Source organism: Triticum urartu, chromosome 6A (assembly GCF_056163025.1).
Source record: "Triticum urartu cultivar PI428250 chromosome 6A, HENAU_Tu73, whole genome shotgun sequence".
NCBI classification, from domain to species: domain Eukaryota; kingdom Viridiplantae; phylum Streptophyta; class Magnoliopsida; order Poales; family Poaceae; genus Triticum; species Triticum urartu.
This window is the reverse complement of record NC_141878.1, coordinates 510,401,967-510,420,316: the sequence shown is the minus strand read 5'-3', so window position 1 is coordinate 510,420,316 and position 18,350 is coordinate 510,401,967. Positions and strand designations below refer to the sequence as shown.

Below are 18,350 nucleotides of genomic sequence, written 5' to 3'. Positions count from 1 at the left end.
TTTTAATTTTTTATTATAAGAGATGGCATTTTTATTTACTTAAGAGATAAAGAGATGGCATTTTATTTACTTAAGAGATTAAGAGATGGCATTTTTACTATTAAGAGATGGCATTTTTATATTAAGAGTTGGTATTTTTATATTAAAATATAGCATTTATTATTATTAAGAGATGTCATTTTTCATTTAAGAGACGGCTTTTATATTTAGGATATGGAATTTTGTTTTTATGTCATTTTTTGTTTATTAAGGGATGACACTATTTTATCATGGCATTTTCTTTCTTTCTTTTTGTGTTCACATGGCACTTTCTTGTTCATGGCATTTTCATCCCAAGAATGGCAGTTTTAAAGTTTTAGAGCAATCTAATTAGTCGGATTGACATGGTTTGATGGCCAAGATTAATTTGATCTGTGCATTTGGATTTTTTATATTTATATTGGTATATATATATAATTCATACGCCAAATGTTACAGTTATTTTAGTTTTTTTTACCAACAAAGCATTGCTATCCTGTTTGCCATGAAAATTATCAAGGACGCTTGTTACACCAACAAGAACATCTACAACAATATCAATTTTTAAAAAATTTATTTACTACTTATTTTTTATTTTACTCATCATTTGGGAACATATGCGTCCCAGAGCCAAAACGACCATCCCATATTTTATTACTTTAATTGAATGATTGATTGTGAGAGTGCTACAATTGTGTAGTATACATTAACTAAGGGTGGATTATAATTTTCATTTTATGTTAAAACAAGTTATGTGTTTGTTTAAATATCAGCTATACTAATATATCCCAACAATTATGTAGAAGTTTTATGTGGATGAATATTTTAAGACTTAGGTGAAAGAGTGAGATAAAAAGAATAAGAAGAGGCAAACGTCTCAAAATTGGGGATGCCCAAGGCACCCCCGAAGAATTACTCCTATACAGGATGTTGTAGTACCTGCCTCCTGGGTGCTTCCTCGCTCGCGAGTGCCCTCGGCGCGCGCCTCGTGATGATGCCTACCTGTCGCCCTCCCCGCCATGTGATCTTTTGGGCACTCTAGATTGCGTCGATTTCCTTAGGGATCCATGGCGCGTGGGTCGCAAGCGCGCTCAATGTTGTAAACAGAATTTGTTGTTCAGGCGCGCAGGGTTTTGCGACCATCCACAAAACATGTTAATACCTGCATAAAACAATGTTTACAAAATCGATAACCGGTAACTGCTCAGTCCCCTACCCGCTGTATTACCTCCATCCGGGTTTATTAGTCCCCCTTGTATTTTGGGTCAAACTTTGGCATTTGATTTAACTATCAAAAATAAGTTATATACCACAAAAATAGCATCAATGGAAACCTCTTTCGAATATGAATCCAATAATCTAAGTTGTGTGGCATACAACTTACATTTTGTTGGTCAAATTTATGACCAAAATTGGGCACAAAATGCAAAGGGGATCAATAGACCCAGACGGATGTAGTAGGGGATTAAGAGGTGCTGACCAGTTAATTGTCCGATTAATTAGTTACTCGCTACTCGACTGAAAAAAAAACCTTAGTTGCGCGCTACTCAGCGAACCTCAAGAGGGAGTAGTTTTCTGGATAAGTCATGCCGCCCACTCGTTTGTCCTCATGATTCGCGCAGTAGTTCAATTCCGCATGAGGACATAGTAAAAATAAAATTCCTTAAAAAGTTTTAAGTTTCAATGATTAAACTTACGGTTTTTGCATTAAAAACTGCCAAATTTCAACCAGTTTCACAGATATAATTTTAAGCAATTTGTTCTGTCGGCCATAGACACAAAATAATTGATATTTATCGGTTGCTCATACTAAGTTTCAACATTGAAACTTAATTTTTTTAATCATCAAAATATATTCAAAGCGGATCTTATTTAAAAGCGCCGGCCACAAGAAACAGAAATATGAGAACATAACTTAATTTGTTATTTTGGTTTAAAGGATTTAAAACTATGAAAATCGGAAGCCAAAATAAAAAGCGGACACTACGGGCTTGCGTGCCACAAATCCTCTCAAGTTAGGGCAGCCGTTAACATAGACGGGAGACTAGAGCCATGACTTCTCATCGCATGTAAACAAAGAACACCTACCAGGAGATAGCAGTCGTGAAAGTGAAAGAACAAAGTAATCTTCGAGAGAGCGTGAGACCATTCTTCCGGCAAAGACAAAACGAGCGAGACCATACGATACAAACCAGCCTCCGTGTCAACTGCACGTCTACAAGAGTACGCCGGCCGCTCGACAATCGACAGGGACGCGGCTCGACTGGATAAACACCACCGGCCCTGTCGCGTAGATGCGAATAGACTACAGGCTACAGTAGTACAGCGCCACGCAAGAGCGCCGTGGTGGTAACTGGTATTAACTGGGAAGAGAAGGCCGGCCTCAGCTGCTCCGGGGATCGAGATGCCAGCATGCCAACCGGGGTAAAACTCTGGACGGCGACGTCTACCGGCCGCATGTGGCCGAGATCCGGAGCCCGGCCGGAGCGTGGCGACGAGCCGAGCTCACCGTCTACTCGGCCTCTTTCGCCCCGGAAGGCTGGACCGCGGGGAATCGGGGACGACGGGCATGGGCGCTCCCCCCACTTGGGTTGGAGGGCTCGACGTCGACGTCCCGAGTAATAGGCCCTCGTGCTGGTTTGGTATGCCAAATATCGTGTGGTGTCTCGTCGGAGGGTGTTTTTTTTTTTTTTTTTTTTTTTGCGGGGGATCTCGTCGGAGGGTGTTTGCCATTGCGTTTTGCCAGGATGGGGTTAGCTCACCGTCCCAAATATCATGCATGTATGTATGTCATTCGTACTATATGGACAATGATATATTATTGGGGCCAGGGAGGACCCTTCTAGGAGAAATGCGACTTGTTTGTTCTGATTTGGACATTGGACTGCGGTATCTGTAGGGTTGATGGATCATTTGCCAAACATGTCTGTATTTGCTTCTGTGTGCAACTCTGCCAAAATGCAGACAAAGAGACAAGAGAAGGTTAAACTAGACGTATGTCATTCGTATTTGTGCTTTCAGTGGGAGGAGACGTTCTCGTCGACGACGAGGCGCCTATGGTGACTTCGTAAATCTCAAGATCATATGCCGGCTCAGTCTCTGGGAGGTGCTCATAGGGGTAGGGTGTGCGTGTATGCGTTCATATGGGTGAGTGTATGCGCGTGTATATAAGCGCTTGTGTCTGTACTGATGCTAAAAAAAGAGATAGGTGACCACTGACCAGTCTGCGGACACGGTCATGGGAGACCGCCATCCAACCATAAACGCATACATTTCAAACCACATTTTAACTAACCGGGTGAAATTCATGCAAATCGGTCGATATTCATCAAAGTTCGAATAGAAAATAGCACAAATCATCCATACATACCATGTAAATTAAGTCTAGTACAACAATGTCTCTAACTCGACTAGATTTCGGATATCCAACAAGTTTCATCAATGGGTCATGTCATTCCACACATATTCCCCCTTCAGCTTCATCCAACAGTATGTGCACGTAAATGGCCGTCCCTCTGTCCTGTGGTACACCACGGCAACGCGTGTGGGCTACATATAATGTATAGACCAACATTGAGTGAATGAAACAATCAACGAGTTGAGCAAGAGGAAGTAAAACTTACGATCTCGCCCTCAACCGCATGCAATGGCCACCTTGCCTCGAGCTGACGAACCACGTCGCAAAACTTGGTGACGCTGATCTGGATAGCATGCCAGCGATACGACAACGACCTCACGTTGCATGGTTGAATGATGTACATGTCGTAGGATGCAATGTGCTTTCGTGCGTGAATTCTTTCATGCACTTGCTCCCAGAAGGGCTCCCCTCTGGTCCTGCCTATGAAATCCGCAGATACGGCCAGCCACGCATCGCACAACAACTCATCTTCCATGGTCGAGTAGCTCACCATCCTTTATACTCTAAAAAAGACATAGCATTTGAAAATAAGCTCAATGACATTTGACCGAACACCTACCGAGCGTGGTGTCCGCTATGGAGGTCGTCGACATGGGGCGGAGTCTACCTGGGTACAACGGCTCTAGGGTGGAAAGCTCAATCATACCGGCGAGCGGGCGCGTCGGTGTTGGTTGTGTTGGGGAACGCAGTAATTTAAAAAAATCCTACGCACACGCAAGATCATGGTGATGCATAGCAACGAGAGGGAAGAGTATCGTCCACGTACCCTCGTAGACCGTAAGGGGAAGCGTTATGAGAACGCGGTTGATGTAGTCGAACGTCTTCACGATCCAACCAATCCAAGTACCGAATGCACGGCACCTCCGAGTTCAGCACACGTTCAGCTCGATGACGTCCCACGAACTCCAATCCAACAGAGCTTCATGGGAGAGTTCCGTCAGCACGACGGCCTGTTGACGGTGATGATATTGCTACCGACGCAGGGCTTCGCCTAAGCACCCCTATGATATGATCGAGGTGGATTATGGTGGAGGGGGGCACCGCACACGGCTTAGGGATCAATGATCAACTTGTGTATCTTTGGGGTGCCCCCTACCCCCGTATATAAAGGGGGGAGGACAGGGCCGGCCAAGGGGAGAGGCACGCCCAAGGGGGGGCAATCCTACTCCAAGTAGGTTTGCCCCATCTTTCCTAGTCCTAGTAGGAGATGGGAAGGAAGGGGAGGAGAAGAAGAAGGAAAGGGGGGCCGCCCCCCTAGTTCAATTCGGGTTGGGCTAGGGGGGCCGCGCGCCCCTAGCTGGCCGCCTCTCCTCTTCCTCCACTTGGGCCCATAAGGCCCAATAACCCCCCGGGAGGTTCCGGTAACCTCCCGGTTCTTCGGTATTTATCTAATAACCCCCGGAACTCATCCGGTGTCCGAATATAACCTTCCAATATATCGATCTTTATGTCTCGACCATTTCGAGACTCCTCGTCATGTCTGTGATCATATCCGAGACTTCGAACTACCTTCGGTACATCAAAACACAAAACTCATAATACCGGTCATCACCAAACTTTAAGCGTGCTGACCCTACGAGTTCGAGAACTATGTAGACATGACCGAGACACATCTCCGGTCAATAGCCAATAGCGGAACCTGGATGTTCATATTGGCTCCCACATATTCTACGAAGATCTTTATCGGTCAAACCGCATAACACTATACGTTGTTCCCTTTGTCATTGGTATGTTACTTGCCCGAGATTCGATCGTCGGTATCTCAATACCTAGTTCAATCTCGTTACCGGCAAGTCTCTTTACTCGTTCCGTAATACATCATCCTGCAACTAACTCATTAGTTACAATGCTTGCAAGGCTTATAGTGATGTGCTTTACCGAGTGGTCCCAGAGATACCTCTCCGGCAATCTGAGTGACAAATCCTAATCTTGATCTATGCCAACTCAACAAGTACCATCAGAGACACCTGTAGATCACTTTTATAATCACCCAGTTACGTTGTGACGTTTGGTAGCACACAAAGTGTTCCTCCAGTAATCGGGAGTTGCATAATCTCAGTCATAGGAACATGTATAAGTCATGAAGAAAGCAATAGCAGAAAACTAAACGATCAAGTGCTAAGCTAACGGGATGGGTCAAGTCAATCACATCATTCTCCTAATGATGTGATCCCGTTAATCAAATGAAAACTCATGTCTATGGTTAGGAAACATAACCATCTTTGATTAACGAGCTAGTCAAGTAGAGGCATACTAGTGACATTCTGTTTGTCTATGTATTCAGACATGTACTAAGTTTCCGGTTAATACAATTCTAGCATGAATAATAAACATTTATCATGATATGAGGAAATAAATAATAACTTTATTATTGCCTCTAGGGCATATTTCCTTCAATCTCCCACTTGCACTAGAGTCAATAATCTAGATTACACAGTAATGATTCTAACACCCATGGAGTCTTGGTGCTGATCATGTTTTGCTCATGGAAGAGGCTTAGTCAACGAGTCTGCAACGTTCATATCCGTATGCAGGGGCGGAGCTGGGCCCCGGGCACCCAAGGCCCAGGCTCGAGGCGTGGAAAAATTATTAGGCTATAGTTATATAGATTTTTTTTGCAGGCCCGGGGCGCAGCTCAGTGAAAAAGAAGAAGGCCCAAAGGCTTGGTGGACTGCTTTGCCAGAAACGCACGCACGTATGGCAACAACACACCCCATGATCCAGCAGGCACGAGGCATAGGAGACGAAACGATCGCGCGGCCGCCGCCGCCCGTCGAGTCGCACGCACGAGGGCGGCAGAATCGATCTCCAGGAGCAGCAGGGACACCAGCGCCCGCGCCGCCGTTCGCCGTGGCTCCGCCTCTGGCACACGCCGCACACCCAGTTTCTGCTCCCGGGCTGTAGGTCGCCCGTTGCAGCCTTCCTGTTCGTCGTTCTACTGCGTGGCACTGCTTCATTGCCGGCTGCGGTAGCTTCTAATTTTCTTTGACGCTTTTCTTGTTTCCCCGTTGATGCTTTCTACTTGTACCATGTTCTGTTTGCATGAGTTGTATCGGTGTACAAACTGCTCTAAACTGAAATTTATGCCATGTTCTTTTGTATCCAGTCATATATGTATGATATTTTTGAACCCAAATTGATGTAATTGTCAGTTTTATTTCATATATTGTAGAAAAAGAAGATGAAGAGATTTTTTTCACTGGTGTCCGCAACAGGGTTGTCTACACCTATCATTTCAGATGGAGGGAATCAAGTGGCCGAGGAAACTGAATCAACACCAGAAACAGAAACAACTGTAGAAATGGGACCACCATATTCGACTTCAAGCAACCCACCTGCAATGACAACTCAAGAGAGCAACAATCATGGTATTCCTGCTGATGCCCTTGGTCAATTCCGTAAAGGTGATATTGAAGCTGATCGTGGTCTTAGAAAACCAATTGAAAGTTTAGATCCGGACATTAGGGATGCTGCTAGAAGGATTTATATAAATATGGGTCCATGCCAACCAACTGATCATAAATATAAAAAAACACCCCAAGGAAAATCTTCAAAAACAAGAAGCTTTCATGCTAGTTGGTTCAAGAACCATGGCAATTGGTTGGAATATAGTGTTCATAAAGAAGCAGCCTTTTGTTTTTATTGCTTTCTTTTTAAGCAACCAAGAGCGGAAAATTATGGTATTGAGGCATTCACAAGAGTAGGATTTAGAAATTGGAAGGATGGACCTAGTGTTCTTGATACACATGTTGGTAAACATAACAGTGCTCGCAATAAAGCTAGACAACATTATGAGGCTTTAAAAAATCAAAGGCAATGTGTGGCACATGTGATGGATCGTGGTACCAAAAAGAGTGAAGAAGACTACAAAGCTCGTCTTATCATTATTTTGGGTATTATCAGATTTCTTATATTACAAGGTCATGCTTTTCGTGGTCATGATGAGAGTTCGAGTTCAAATAATAGGGGGAACTTTTTGGAGATGATGAGTTGGTATAGGAAGAAGGATCATGTTGCTAGGACTTTGCTTGATAGTGCGGGTGGGAACCATTTGATGACTTCACATTGAAGGAAATATGCCCTAGAGGCAATAATAAAGTTATTATTTATTTCCTTATATCATGATAAATGTTTATTATTCATGCTAGAATTGTATTAACCGGAAACATAATACATGTGTGAATACATAGACAAACAGAGTGTCACTAGTATGCCTCTACTTGACTAGCTCATTAATCGAAGATGGTTATGTTTCCTAACCATAAACAAGAGAGTTGTTATTTGATTAACGGGATCACATCATTAGAAGAATGATGTGATTGACATGACCCATTCCATTAGCTTAGCACCCGATCGTTTAGTATGTTGCTATTGCTTTCTTCATGACTTATACATGTTCCTATGACTATGAGATTATGCAACTCCCGTTTGCCGGAGGAACACTTTATGTGCTACCAAACGTCACAACGTAACTGGGTGATTATAAAGGTGCTCTACAGGTGTCTCCAAAGGTACATGTTGGGTTGGCGTATTTCGAGATTAGGATTTGTCACTCCGATTGTCGGAGAGGTATCTCTGGGCCCTCTCGGTAATGCACATCACATAAGCCTTGCAAGCATTGCAACTAATGAGTTAGTTGTGAGATGATGTATTACGGAACGAGTAAAGAGACTTGCCGGTAACGAGATTGAACTAGGTATTGAGATACCGACGATCGAATCTCGGGCAAGTAACATACCGATGACAAAGGGAACAACGTATGTTGTTATGCGGTCTGACCGATAAAAGATCTTCGTAGAATATGTAGGAGCCAATATGAGCATCCAGGTTCCGCTATTGGTTATTGACCGGAGACGTGTCTCGGTCATGTCTACATTGTTTTCGAACCCGTAGGGTCCGCGCGCTTAAGGTTTCGATGACAGTTATATTATGAGTTTATGCATTTTGATGTACCGAAGTTTGTTCGGAGTCCCGGATGTGATCACGGACATGACGAGGAGTCTCGAAATGGTCGAGACATAAAGATTGATATATTGGAAACCTATATTTGGATATCGGAAGTGTTCCGGGTGAAATCGGGATTTTACCGGAGTACCGGGAGGTTACCGGAACCCCCCGGGAGGTATATGGGCCTTAGTGGGCTTTAGTGGAAGAGAGGAGAGGTGGCCAGGGCTGGGCCGCGCGCCCCTCCCCCCTAGTCCGAATAGGACAAGGAGAGGGGGGCGGCGCCCCCCCTTCCTTCTCTCTCTCCTCTTTCCCCCTTCCCGAATCCTATTCCAACTAGGAAAGGGGGGGAATCCTACTCCCGATGGGAGTAGGACTCCTCCTGGCGCGCCCTCCTCCTGGCCGGCCGCACCCCCCCTTGATCCTTTATATACGGGGGCAAGTGGCACCCCTAGACACACAAGTTGATCCACGTGATCATATTCTTAACCGTGTGCGGTGCCCCCTTCCACCATAGTCCTCGATAATATTGTAGCGGTGCTTAGGCGAAGCCCTGCGACGGTAGTACATCAAGGTCGTCACCACGCCGTCGTGCTGACGGAACTCTTCCCCGACACTTTGCTAGATCGGAGTCTGGGGATCGTCATCGAGCTGAACGTGTGCTAGAACTCGGAGGTGCCGTAGTTTCGGTGCTTGATCGGTCGGGCCGTGAAGACGTACGACTACATCAACCGCGTTGTGCTAACGCTTCCGCTGTCGGTCTACAAGGGTACGTAGATCACACTCTCTCCTCTCGTTGCTATGCATCACCATGATCTTGCGTGTGCGTAGGAAATTTTTTGAAATTAATACGTTACCCAACAGTGGCATCCGAGCCTAGGTTTTATGTGTTGATGTTATATGCACGATTAGAACACAAGTGAGTTGTGGGAGATATAAGTCATACTGCTTACCAGCATGTCATACTTTGGTTCGGCGGTATTGTTGGACGAAGCGGCCCGGACTGACATTACGCGTACGCTTACGCGAGACCGGTTCTCCCGACGTGCTTTGCACAAAGGTGGCTAGCGGGTGACAGTTTCTCCAACTTTAGTTGAACCGAGTGTGGCTACGCCCGGTCCTTGCGAAGGTTAAAACAGCACCAACTTGACAAACTATTGTTGTGGTTTTGATGCGTAGGTAAGATTGGTTCTTGCTTAAGCCCGTAGCAGCCACGTAAAACTTGCAACAACAAAGTAGAGGACGTCTAACTTGTTTTTGCAGGGCATGTTGTGATGTGATATGGTCAAGACATGATGCTAAATTTTATTGTATGAGATGATCATATTTTGTAACCGAGTTATCGGCAACTGGCAGGAGCCATATGGTTGTCGCTTTATTGTATGCAATGCAATCGCGCTGTAATGCTTTACTTTATCACTAAGCGGTAGCGATAGTCGTGGAAGCATAAGATTGGCGAGACGACAACGATGCTACGATGGAGATCAAGGTGTCGCACCGGTGACGAGGGTGATCACGACGGTGCTTCGAAGATGGAGATCACAAGCACAAGATGATGATGGCCATATCATATCACTTATATTGATTGCATGTGATGTTTATCTTTTATGCATCTTATCTTGCTTTGATTGACGGTAGCATTATAAGATGATATCTCACTAATTATCAAGAAGTGTTCTCCCTGAGTATGCACCGTTGCGAAAGTTATTCGTGCTGAGACACCACGTGATGATCGGGTGTGATAGGCTCTACGTTCAAATACAACGGGTGCAAAACAGTTGCACACGCAAAATACTCAGGTTATACTTGACGAGCCAAGCATATACAGATATGGCCTCGGAACACGGAGACCGAAAGGTCGAGCGTGAATCATATAGCAGATATGATCAACATAGCGATGTTCACCAATGAAACTACTCCATCTCACGTGATGATCGGACATGGTTTAGTTGATTTGGATCACGTAATCACTTAGAGGATTAGAGGGATGTCTATCTAAGTGGGAGTTCTTAAGTAATATGATTAATTGAACTTAAATTTATCATGAACTTAGTCCTGGTAGTATTTTGCAAATTATGTTGTAGATCAATAGCTCGCGTTGTTGCTTCCCTGTGTTCATTTTGATATGTTCCTAGAGAAAATTGTGTTGAAAGATGTTAGTAGCAATGATGCGGATTGGATCCGTGATCTGAGGTTTATCCTCATTGCTGCACAGAAGAATTATGTCCTTGATGCACCGCTAGGTGACGGACCTATTGCAGGAGCAGATGCAGACATTATGAACGTTTTGCTAGCTCAATATGATGACTACTTGATAGTTTAGTGCACCATGCTTAATGGCTTAGAATCGGGACTTCAAAAACGTTTTGAACGTCATGGAGCATATGAGATGTTCCAGGAGTTGAAGTTAATATTTCAAGCAAATACCCGAGTTGAGAGATATGAAGTCTCCAACAAGTTCTATAGCTAAAAGATGGAGGAGAATCACTCAACTAGTGAGCATGTGCTCAGATTGTCTGAGTACTACAATAGCTTGAATCAAGTGGGAGTTAATCTTCCAGATAAGATAGTGATTGACAGAATTCTCTAGTCACCATCACCAAGTTAGTAGAACTTCGTAATGAACTATGATATGCAAGGGATAACGGAAACGATTCCCAAGCTCTTTGTAATGCGAAAATTGACGAAGGTAGAAATCGAGAAAAACATCAAGTGTTGATGGTAGACAAGACCACTAGTTTCAAGAAAAGGGCAGAGGGAAGAAGGGGAACTTCAAGAAGAACAGCAAGCAAGTTGCTGCTCAAGTGAAGAAGCCCAAGTCTGGTCCTAAGCCCGAGACTAAGTGTTTCTACTGCAAAGGGACTAGTCACTGGAAGCGGAACTACCCCAAGTGATTGGCAGATAAGAAGGATGGCAAAGTGAACATAAGTATATTTGATATACATGTTATTGATATGTACTTTACTAGTGTTTATAGCAACCCCTCAGTATTTGATACTAGTTCAGTTGCTAAGATTAGTAACTCGAAACGGGAGTTGCAGAATAAACAGAGACTAGTTAAGGGTGAAGTGACGATGTGTGTTGGAAGTGGTTCCAAGATTGATATGATCATCATCGCACACTCCCTATACTTTCGGGATTAGTGTTGAACCTGAATAAGTGTTATTTGGCGTTTGTGTTGAGCATGAATATGATTTGATGATGTTTATTGTAATACGATTATTCATTTAAGTAAGAGAATAAATTGTTGTTCTGTTTACATGAATAAAACCTTATATGGTTACACACCCAATGAAAATAGTTCGTTGGATCTCGATCGTAGTGATACACATAATCATAATATTGAAACCAAAAGATGCAAAGTTAATAATGATAGTGCAACTTATTTGTGGCACTACCGTTTAGGTCATATTGGTGTAAAGCGCATGAAGAAACTCCATGCTAATGGGTTTTTGGAATCACTTGATTATGAATCAGTTGATGCTTGCGAACCATGCCTCATGGGCAAGATGACTAAAATGCCGTTCTCCGGAACTATGGAGCAAGCAATTGACTTATTGGAAATAATACATACTGATGTATGAGATCCGATGAGTGTTAAGACTCGTGGCGGGTATCATTATTTTCTGACCTTCACAGATGATTTGAGCAGATATGGGTATATCTACTTAATGAAACACAAGCCTGAAATATTTGAAAAGTTCAAAGAATTTTAGAGTGAAGTGGAGAATCATTGTAACAAGAAAATAAAAGTTTCTACGATATGATCGCAGAGGTAAAATGTTTGAGTTACGAGTCTGGCCTTCAGTTAAAACAATGTGAAATAGTTTCACTACTCACGCCACCTGGAACACCACATCATAATGGTGTGTCCGAACATCATAACCGTACTTTATTAGATATGGTGCGATCTATGATGTCTCTTACCGATCTACCACTATCGTTTTGGGGTTATGCATTAAAGACAGCTGCATTCACGTTTAAAAGGGCACCATCTAAGTCCGTTGAGACGACACAATCTGAACTGTGGTTTGGCAAGAAACCAAAGTTGTCGTTTCTTAAAGTTTGGGATTGTGATGCTTATATGAAAAAGTTTCATCCTGATAAGCTCAAACCCAAATCGGAGAAATATGTCTTCATAGGATACCCAAAGGAGACTATTGGGTACACCTTCTATCACAGATCCGAAGGCAAGACATTCGTTGCTAAAATGGATCCTTTCTAGAGAAGGAGTTTCTCTTGAAAGAAGTGAGTGGGAGGAAAGTAGAAATTGATAAGGTAATTGTACCTTCTCCCTTATTGAAAAGTAGTTCATCACAAGAAATCTGTTCCTGTGACTACTACACCAATTAGTGAGGAAGACTAATGATGATGATCATGTAACTTCAGATCAAGTTAATACCGAATCTCGTAGGTAAAACAGAGTGAGATCCGCACCAAAGTGGTACGGTAATCCTGTTCTGGAAGTCATGTTACTAGACCATGACGAACTTGTGAACTATGAGGAAGTGATGATGAGCCTAGATTCCGCGAAATGGCTTGAGGCCATGAAATCTGAGATGAGATCCATGTATGAGAACAAAGTATGGACTTTGATTGACTTGACCAATGATCGGCGAGCCATTGAGATTAAATGGATCTTCAAGAGGAAGACGGACGATGATAGTAGTGTTACTATCTACAAAGCTAGAATTGTCACAAAAAGGTTTTCGACAAGTTCAAGGTGTTGACTATGATGAGAGTTTCTCACTCGTTTCTATGCTTAAGTCTGTCCGAATCATGTTAGCAATTGCCGCATTTTATGAAATCCAGCAAATGGATGTCAAAACTGCATTCCTGAATGGATTTCTGGAAGAAGAGTTATATATGATGCAGCCGGAAGGTTTTGTCGATCCAAAAGGAGCTAACAAAGTGTGCAAGCTCCAGCGATCCATTTATGGACTGGTGCAAGCCTCTCGGAGTTGGAATAAACACTTTGATATTATGATCAAAGCATATAGTTTTATACAGACTTGCGGTGAAGCCTGTATTTACAAGAAAGTGAGTGGGAGCACTACAGCATTTCTGATAAGTATATGTGAATGACATATTGTTGATCGGAAATAATGTAGAATTATTCTGCAAAGCATAAAGGAGTGTTTTTAAAGAAGTTTTTCAAAGAAAGACCTCGGTGAAGCTGCTTACATATTAAGCATCAAAATCTATAGAGATAGATCAAGACGCTTGATAAGTTTTTTCAATGAGTACATACCTTGACAATATTTTGAAGTAGTTCAAAAATGGAATAGTCAAAGAAAGAGTTCTTGGCTGTGTTACAAGGTATGAAATTGAGTAAGACTCAAAGCCCGACCACGGCAGAAGATAGAAAGAGAATGAAAGTCATTCCCTATGCCTCAGCCATAGGTTCTATAAAGTATGCCATGATGTGTACCAGATCTATTGTATACCCTACACTGTGTTAAGCAAGGGAGTACAATAGTGATCTAAGAGTAGATCACTGGACATTGGTCAAAATTATCCTTAGTGGAATAAGGAAATATTTCTCGATTATGGAGGTGACAAAAGGTTCGTCGTAAAAAGTTACGTCGATGCAAGTTTTGACACAGATCTGGATGACTCTAAGTCTCGATCTAGAACATATTGAAAGTGGGAGCAATTAGCTAGAGTAGCTCCGTGCAGAGCATTGTAGACATAGAATTCGCAAAATACTTACGGATCTGTATGTGACAGACCCGTTGACTAAAATTATCTCACAAGCAAAACATGATCACACCTTAGTACTCTTTGGGTGTTAATCACATAAATGATGTGAACTAGACTCTAGTAAACCCTTTGGGTATAGGTCACATGACGATGTGAACTATGGGTGTTAATCACATGGTGATGTGAACTCTTAGTGTTGCATCACATGGCGATGTGAACTAGATTATTGACTCTAGTGCAAGTGGGAGACTGAAGGAAATATGCCCTAGAGGCAATAATAAAGTTATTATTTATTTCCTTATATCATGATAAATGTTTATTATTCATGCTAGAATTGTATTAACCAGAAACATAATACATGTGTGAATACATAGACAAATAGAGTGTCACTAGTATGCCTCTACTTGACTAGCTCGTTAATCGAAGATGGTTATGTTTCCTAACCATAAACAAAAGAGTTTTTATTTGATTAACGGGATCACATCATTAGGAGAATGATGTGATTGACTTGACACATTCCGTTATTTTAGCACCCGATCGTTTAGTATATTGTTATTGCTTTCTTCATGACTTATACATGTTCCTATGACTATGAGATTATGCAACTCCCGTTTACCGGAGGAACACTTTGTGTGCTACCAAACATCACAACGTAACTGGGTGATTATAAAGGTGCTCTACAGGTGTCTCCGAAGGTACTTGTTGGGTTGGCGTATTTCGAGATTAGGATTTGTCACTCCGATTGTCGGAGAGGTATCTCTGGGCCCTCTCGGTAATGCACATCACATAAGCCTTGCAAGCATTGCAACTAATGAGTTAGTTGTGAGATGATGTATTACGGAACGAGTAAAGAGACTTGCCGGTAACGAGATTGAACTAGGTATTGAGATACCAACGATCGAATCTTGGGCAAGTAACATACCGATGACAAAGGGAACAACGTATGTTGTTATGCGGTCTGGCCGATAAAAGATCTTCGTAGAATATGTAGGAGCCAATATGAGCATCCAGGTTCCGCTATTGGTTATTGACCGGAGACGTGTCTCGGTCATGTCTACATTGTTCTCGAACCCGTAGGGTCCGCACGCTTAAGGTTTCAATGACAGTTATATGATGAGTTTATGCATTTTGATGTACCGAAGTTTTTTTGGAGTCCCGGATGTGATCACGGACATGACGAGGAGTCTCGAAATGGTCGAGACATAAAGATTGATATATTGGAAACCTATATTTGGATATCGGAAGTGTTCCGGGTGAAATCGGGATTTTACCGGAGTACCGGGAGGTTACCGGAACCCCCCGGGAGGTATATGGGCCTTAGTGGGCTTTAGTGGAAGAGAGGAGAGGTGGCCATGGCTGGGCCGCATGCCCCTCCCCCTAGTCCGAATAGGACAAGGAGAGGGGGGCGGCGCCCCCCCCCCCCCTTCCTTCTCTCTCCTCTTTCCCCCTCCCGAATCCTATTCCAACTAGGAAAGGGGGGAATCCTACTCCCGGTGGGAGTAGGACTCCTCCTGGCGCTCCCTCCTCCTGGCCGGCCGCACCCCCCCTTGATCCTTTATATACGGGGGCAAGGGGCACCCCTAGACACACAAGTTGATCCACGTGATCATATTCTTAACCGTGTGCGGTGCGCCCTTCCACCATAGTCCTCGATAATATTATAGCGGTGCTTAGGCGAAGCCCTGCGACGGTAGTACATCAAGGGCGTCACCACGCCGTCGTGCTGACAGAACTCTTCCCCGACACTTTGCTAGATCGGAGTCCGGGGATCGTCATCGAGCTGAACGTGTGCTAGAACTCGGAGGTGCCGTAGTTTCGGTGCTTGATCGGTCGGGCCGTGAAGACGTACGACTACATCAACCGCGTTGTGCTAACGCTTCCACTGTCGGTCTACAAGGGTACGTAGATCACACTCTCTCCTCTCGTTGCTATGCATCACCATGATCTTGCGTGTGTGTAGGATTTTTTTTGAAATTACTACGTTACCCAACACACATGAGATACAATTTCAATTGTACCAAGCTTGCGCGGAAGAGACCACCAAATCAATTATTGCTGATGTCGGAGATAGGAATTTTTCTTTACTTGTTGATGAGTCGAGAGATGCATCCATAAAAGAACAAATGGCTATGGTTTCAAGGTGAGTAACATTGTATTTGTTATATTAATTGTTGTTTTGTTCATCACTAATAGTAACACCTAATTGTTTGTTTGCCTATTTGTCTCATGTAGGTATGTTAACAGTCATGGGTATACGATTGAGAGATTTATTGAGATCAAGCATGTTGCTGACACAAGGGCAGCTTCTCTAAAGGCAGCTTTGGATGGTATGTTTCTTGAACATGGCTTGTCTATGTCAAAATTGAGAGGGCAAGGGTATGATGGAGCTTCTAACATGAGAGGGAAATTTCGTGGGTTGCAAAAGTTAATACAAGATGAAAATCCTTATGCATTTTATACCCATTGCTTTGCCCATCAGTTGCAGTTAGTGGTTGTTGCTGTGGCCAAGTGTTGTTCTTCTGTAACGGATTTCTTTGACCACATAACTTTGATTGTCAACACCGTCAATGCTTCTTGTAAGAGACATGATGAACTAGCCCAACAATAACAAGAAAATATTGTAATCCAATTGGAGTCAGGGGAGATTTTTTCAGGAAGAGGGAAAAATCAAGAGAGATACACGGTGGGGCACACATCATAAAACTTTATGTCGATTTCTAACTATGTGGAAATCAGTTTTGCAAGTGTTAGAGAACATTCATGATGATGCAGAAAATTTAACACAAAGAAGCACAGCAGGTGGCTTGATTTCTTAGATGGAAAGCTTTGAATTTGTTTTCATGTTGCATCTTATGATCAATCTATTGGGCAAAACTAATGAGCTGTCACAATGTTTGCAAAGGAAAGATCAAAACATTGTTCTTGCAGTGAGTTTGATTGGTGTCACATTGCAGAAACTTCAAGATATAATGGAAAATGGTTGGGATCAACTCTTGGAAGAGACGAATGAATTTTGTGTTAAACATAACATTATATTGCCTAACATGGATGATACAATTCCTGCTCGAGGTCGTTCAAGTGGGCGTGGTGGTCAAATGGTAACTTACTATCATCACTTCAGATATGAATTGTTCAATGTTGTGCATGACCAAGTTATTACTGAGTTAAATAACCGCTTTGCTGAGAGATCTACTCAATTGTTAAGATGCATTGCATGTCTTGATCGAAGGAACTCATTTGCTAATTTTGATGAAGACAAACTTGTTGAACTTGCTAAGTTGTATGTTGATGACTTCTCCACATATGAGATTTCTTTTGTCCTTAGAAACCAGCTTGGAACATTCATCGCTGATGTGAGAGCTAATCTAGATTTTGTGAGTTGTAATGACCTTGGCAATCTTGCTGTGAAGATGGTTCAGACTGGTAGACACATTGTTTTTCCTTTGGTATATCGCCTCATTGAGTTGGCATTGATTTTGCCTGTTGCAACCGCATCAGTGGAAAAAGCTTTCTCAGCAATGAGTATTATCAAGACTGAGTTGAGGAATAGGATGAGTGATGATTGGCTGAATTATAGAATGGTGTGCTATATTGAGCGAGATGTATTTGCAACTATTGATGATGATGATATTGTGTATCGCTTTCAATCATATAGGTCTCGCAAAGGGCTCTTACCTCGTCGAAGTGGTACGTTTTTAAATATGTATCAATGTTAATTGTTTCACTTGATGTTTATGCCTTCTCTTATGATATTTTGCTTTTTATGCCTTGAAGGTGTTGACTCTTCTTCCACTGTTGATGAGGTTATGTGAGGCATTGATGAAGCAAACCGTTGATTTGGTACTCTTTTTTTACCATGTACTGTTCTTTCAAGTTTTTATCTATTTTGTTGTACTGTTAAGCATTGAGTTTAAATTATAAATTTTTAATGCAACCGAGCCATATTTTGTATGGGATATCTTTTAAGGTAGCTAAAACCCTTATGGGCGTTAAGATTTTCCCTCGCGGTGAATTTTTTTTGGCCCGGGGCTTGGTCCAATCCTGGCTCCGCCATTGTCCGTATGTATCTTGCAAATCTCTATGTATCCCACTTGGACTTGATCCCGGATAGAGTTGAAGCATCTCTTGATGTTCTTGGTTCTTTTGTGAAATCTGGATTCCTTTGCCAAGGCAATTGCACCAGTATTGTCATAAAAGATTTTCATTAGACCCGATGCACTAGGTATGACACCTAGATCGGATATGAACTCCTTCATCCAGACTCCTT

At 42.7% G+C, this 18,350-nt stretch overlaps 1 protein-coding gene across 1 annotated transcript; it reads left to right on the top strand.

Moving 5' to 3' along the window:
* The first annotated feature begins 3,046 nt into the window (after positions 1–3,046).
* LOC147965975 (uncharacterized) lies at positions 3,047–17,895 on the top strand. Its single transcript, XM_087530674.1, has 5 exons — positions 3,047–3,068; positions 7,297–7,500; positions 16,079–16,223; positions 16,316–17,770; positions 17,858–17,895. Exons 4-5 carry the CDS (start codon positions 16,900–16,902, stop codon positions 17,893–17,895), a joined length of 909 nt encoding a protein of 302 aa, XP_087386800.1. The 5' UTR covers positions 3,047–3,068; positions 7,297–7,500; positions 16,079–16,223; positions 16,316–16,899.
* The last annotated feature ends 455 nt before the right edge of the window (positions 17,896–18,350 follow it).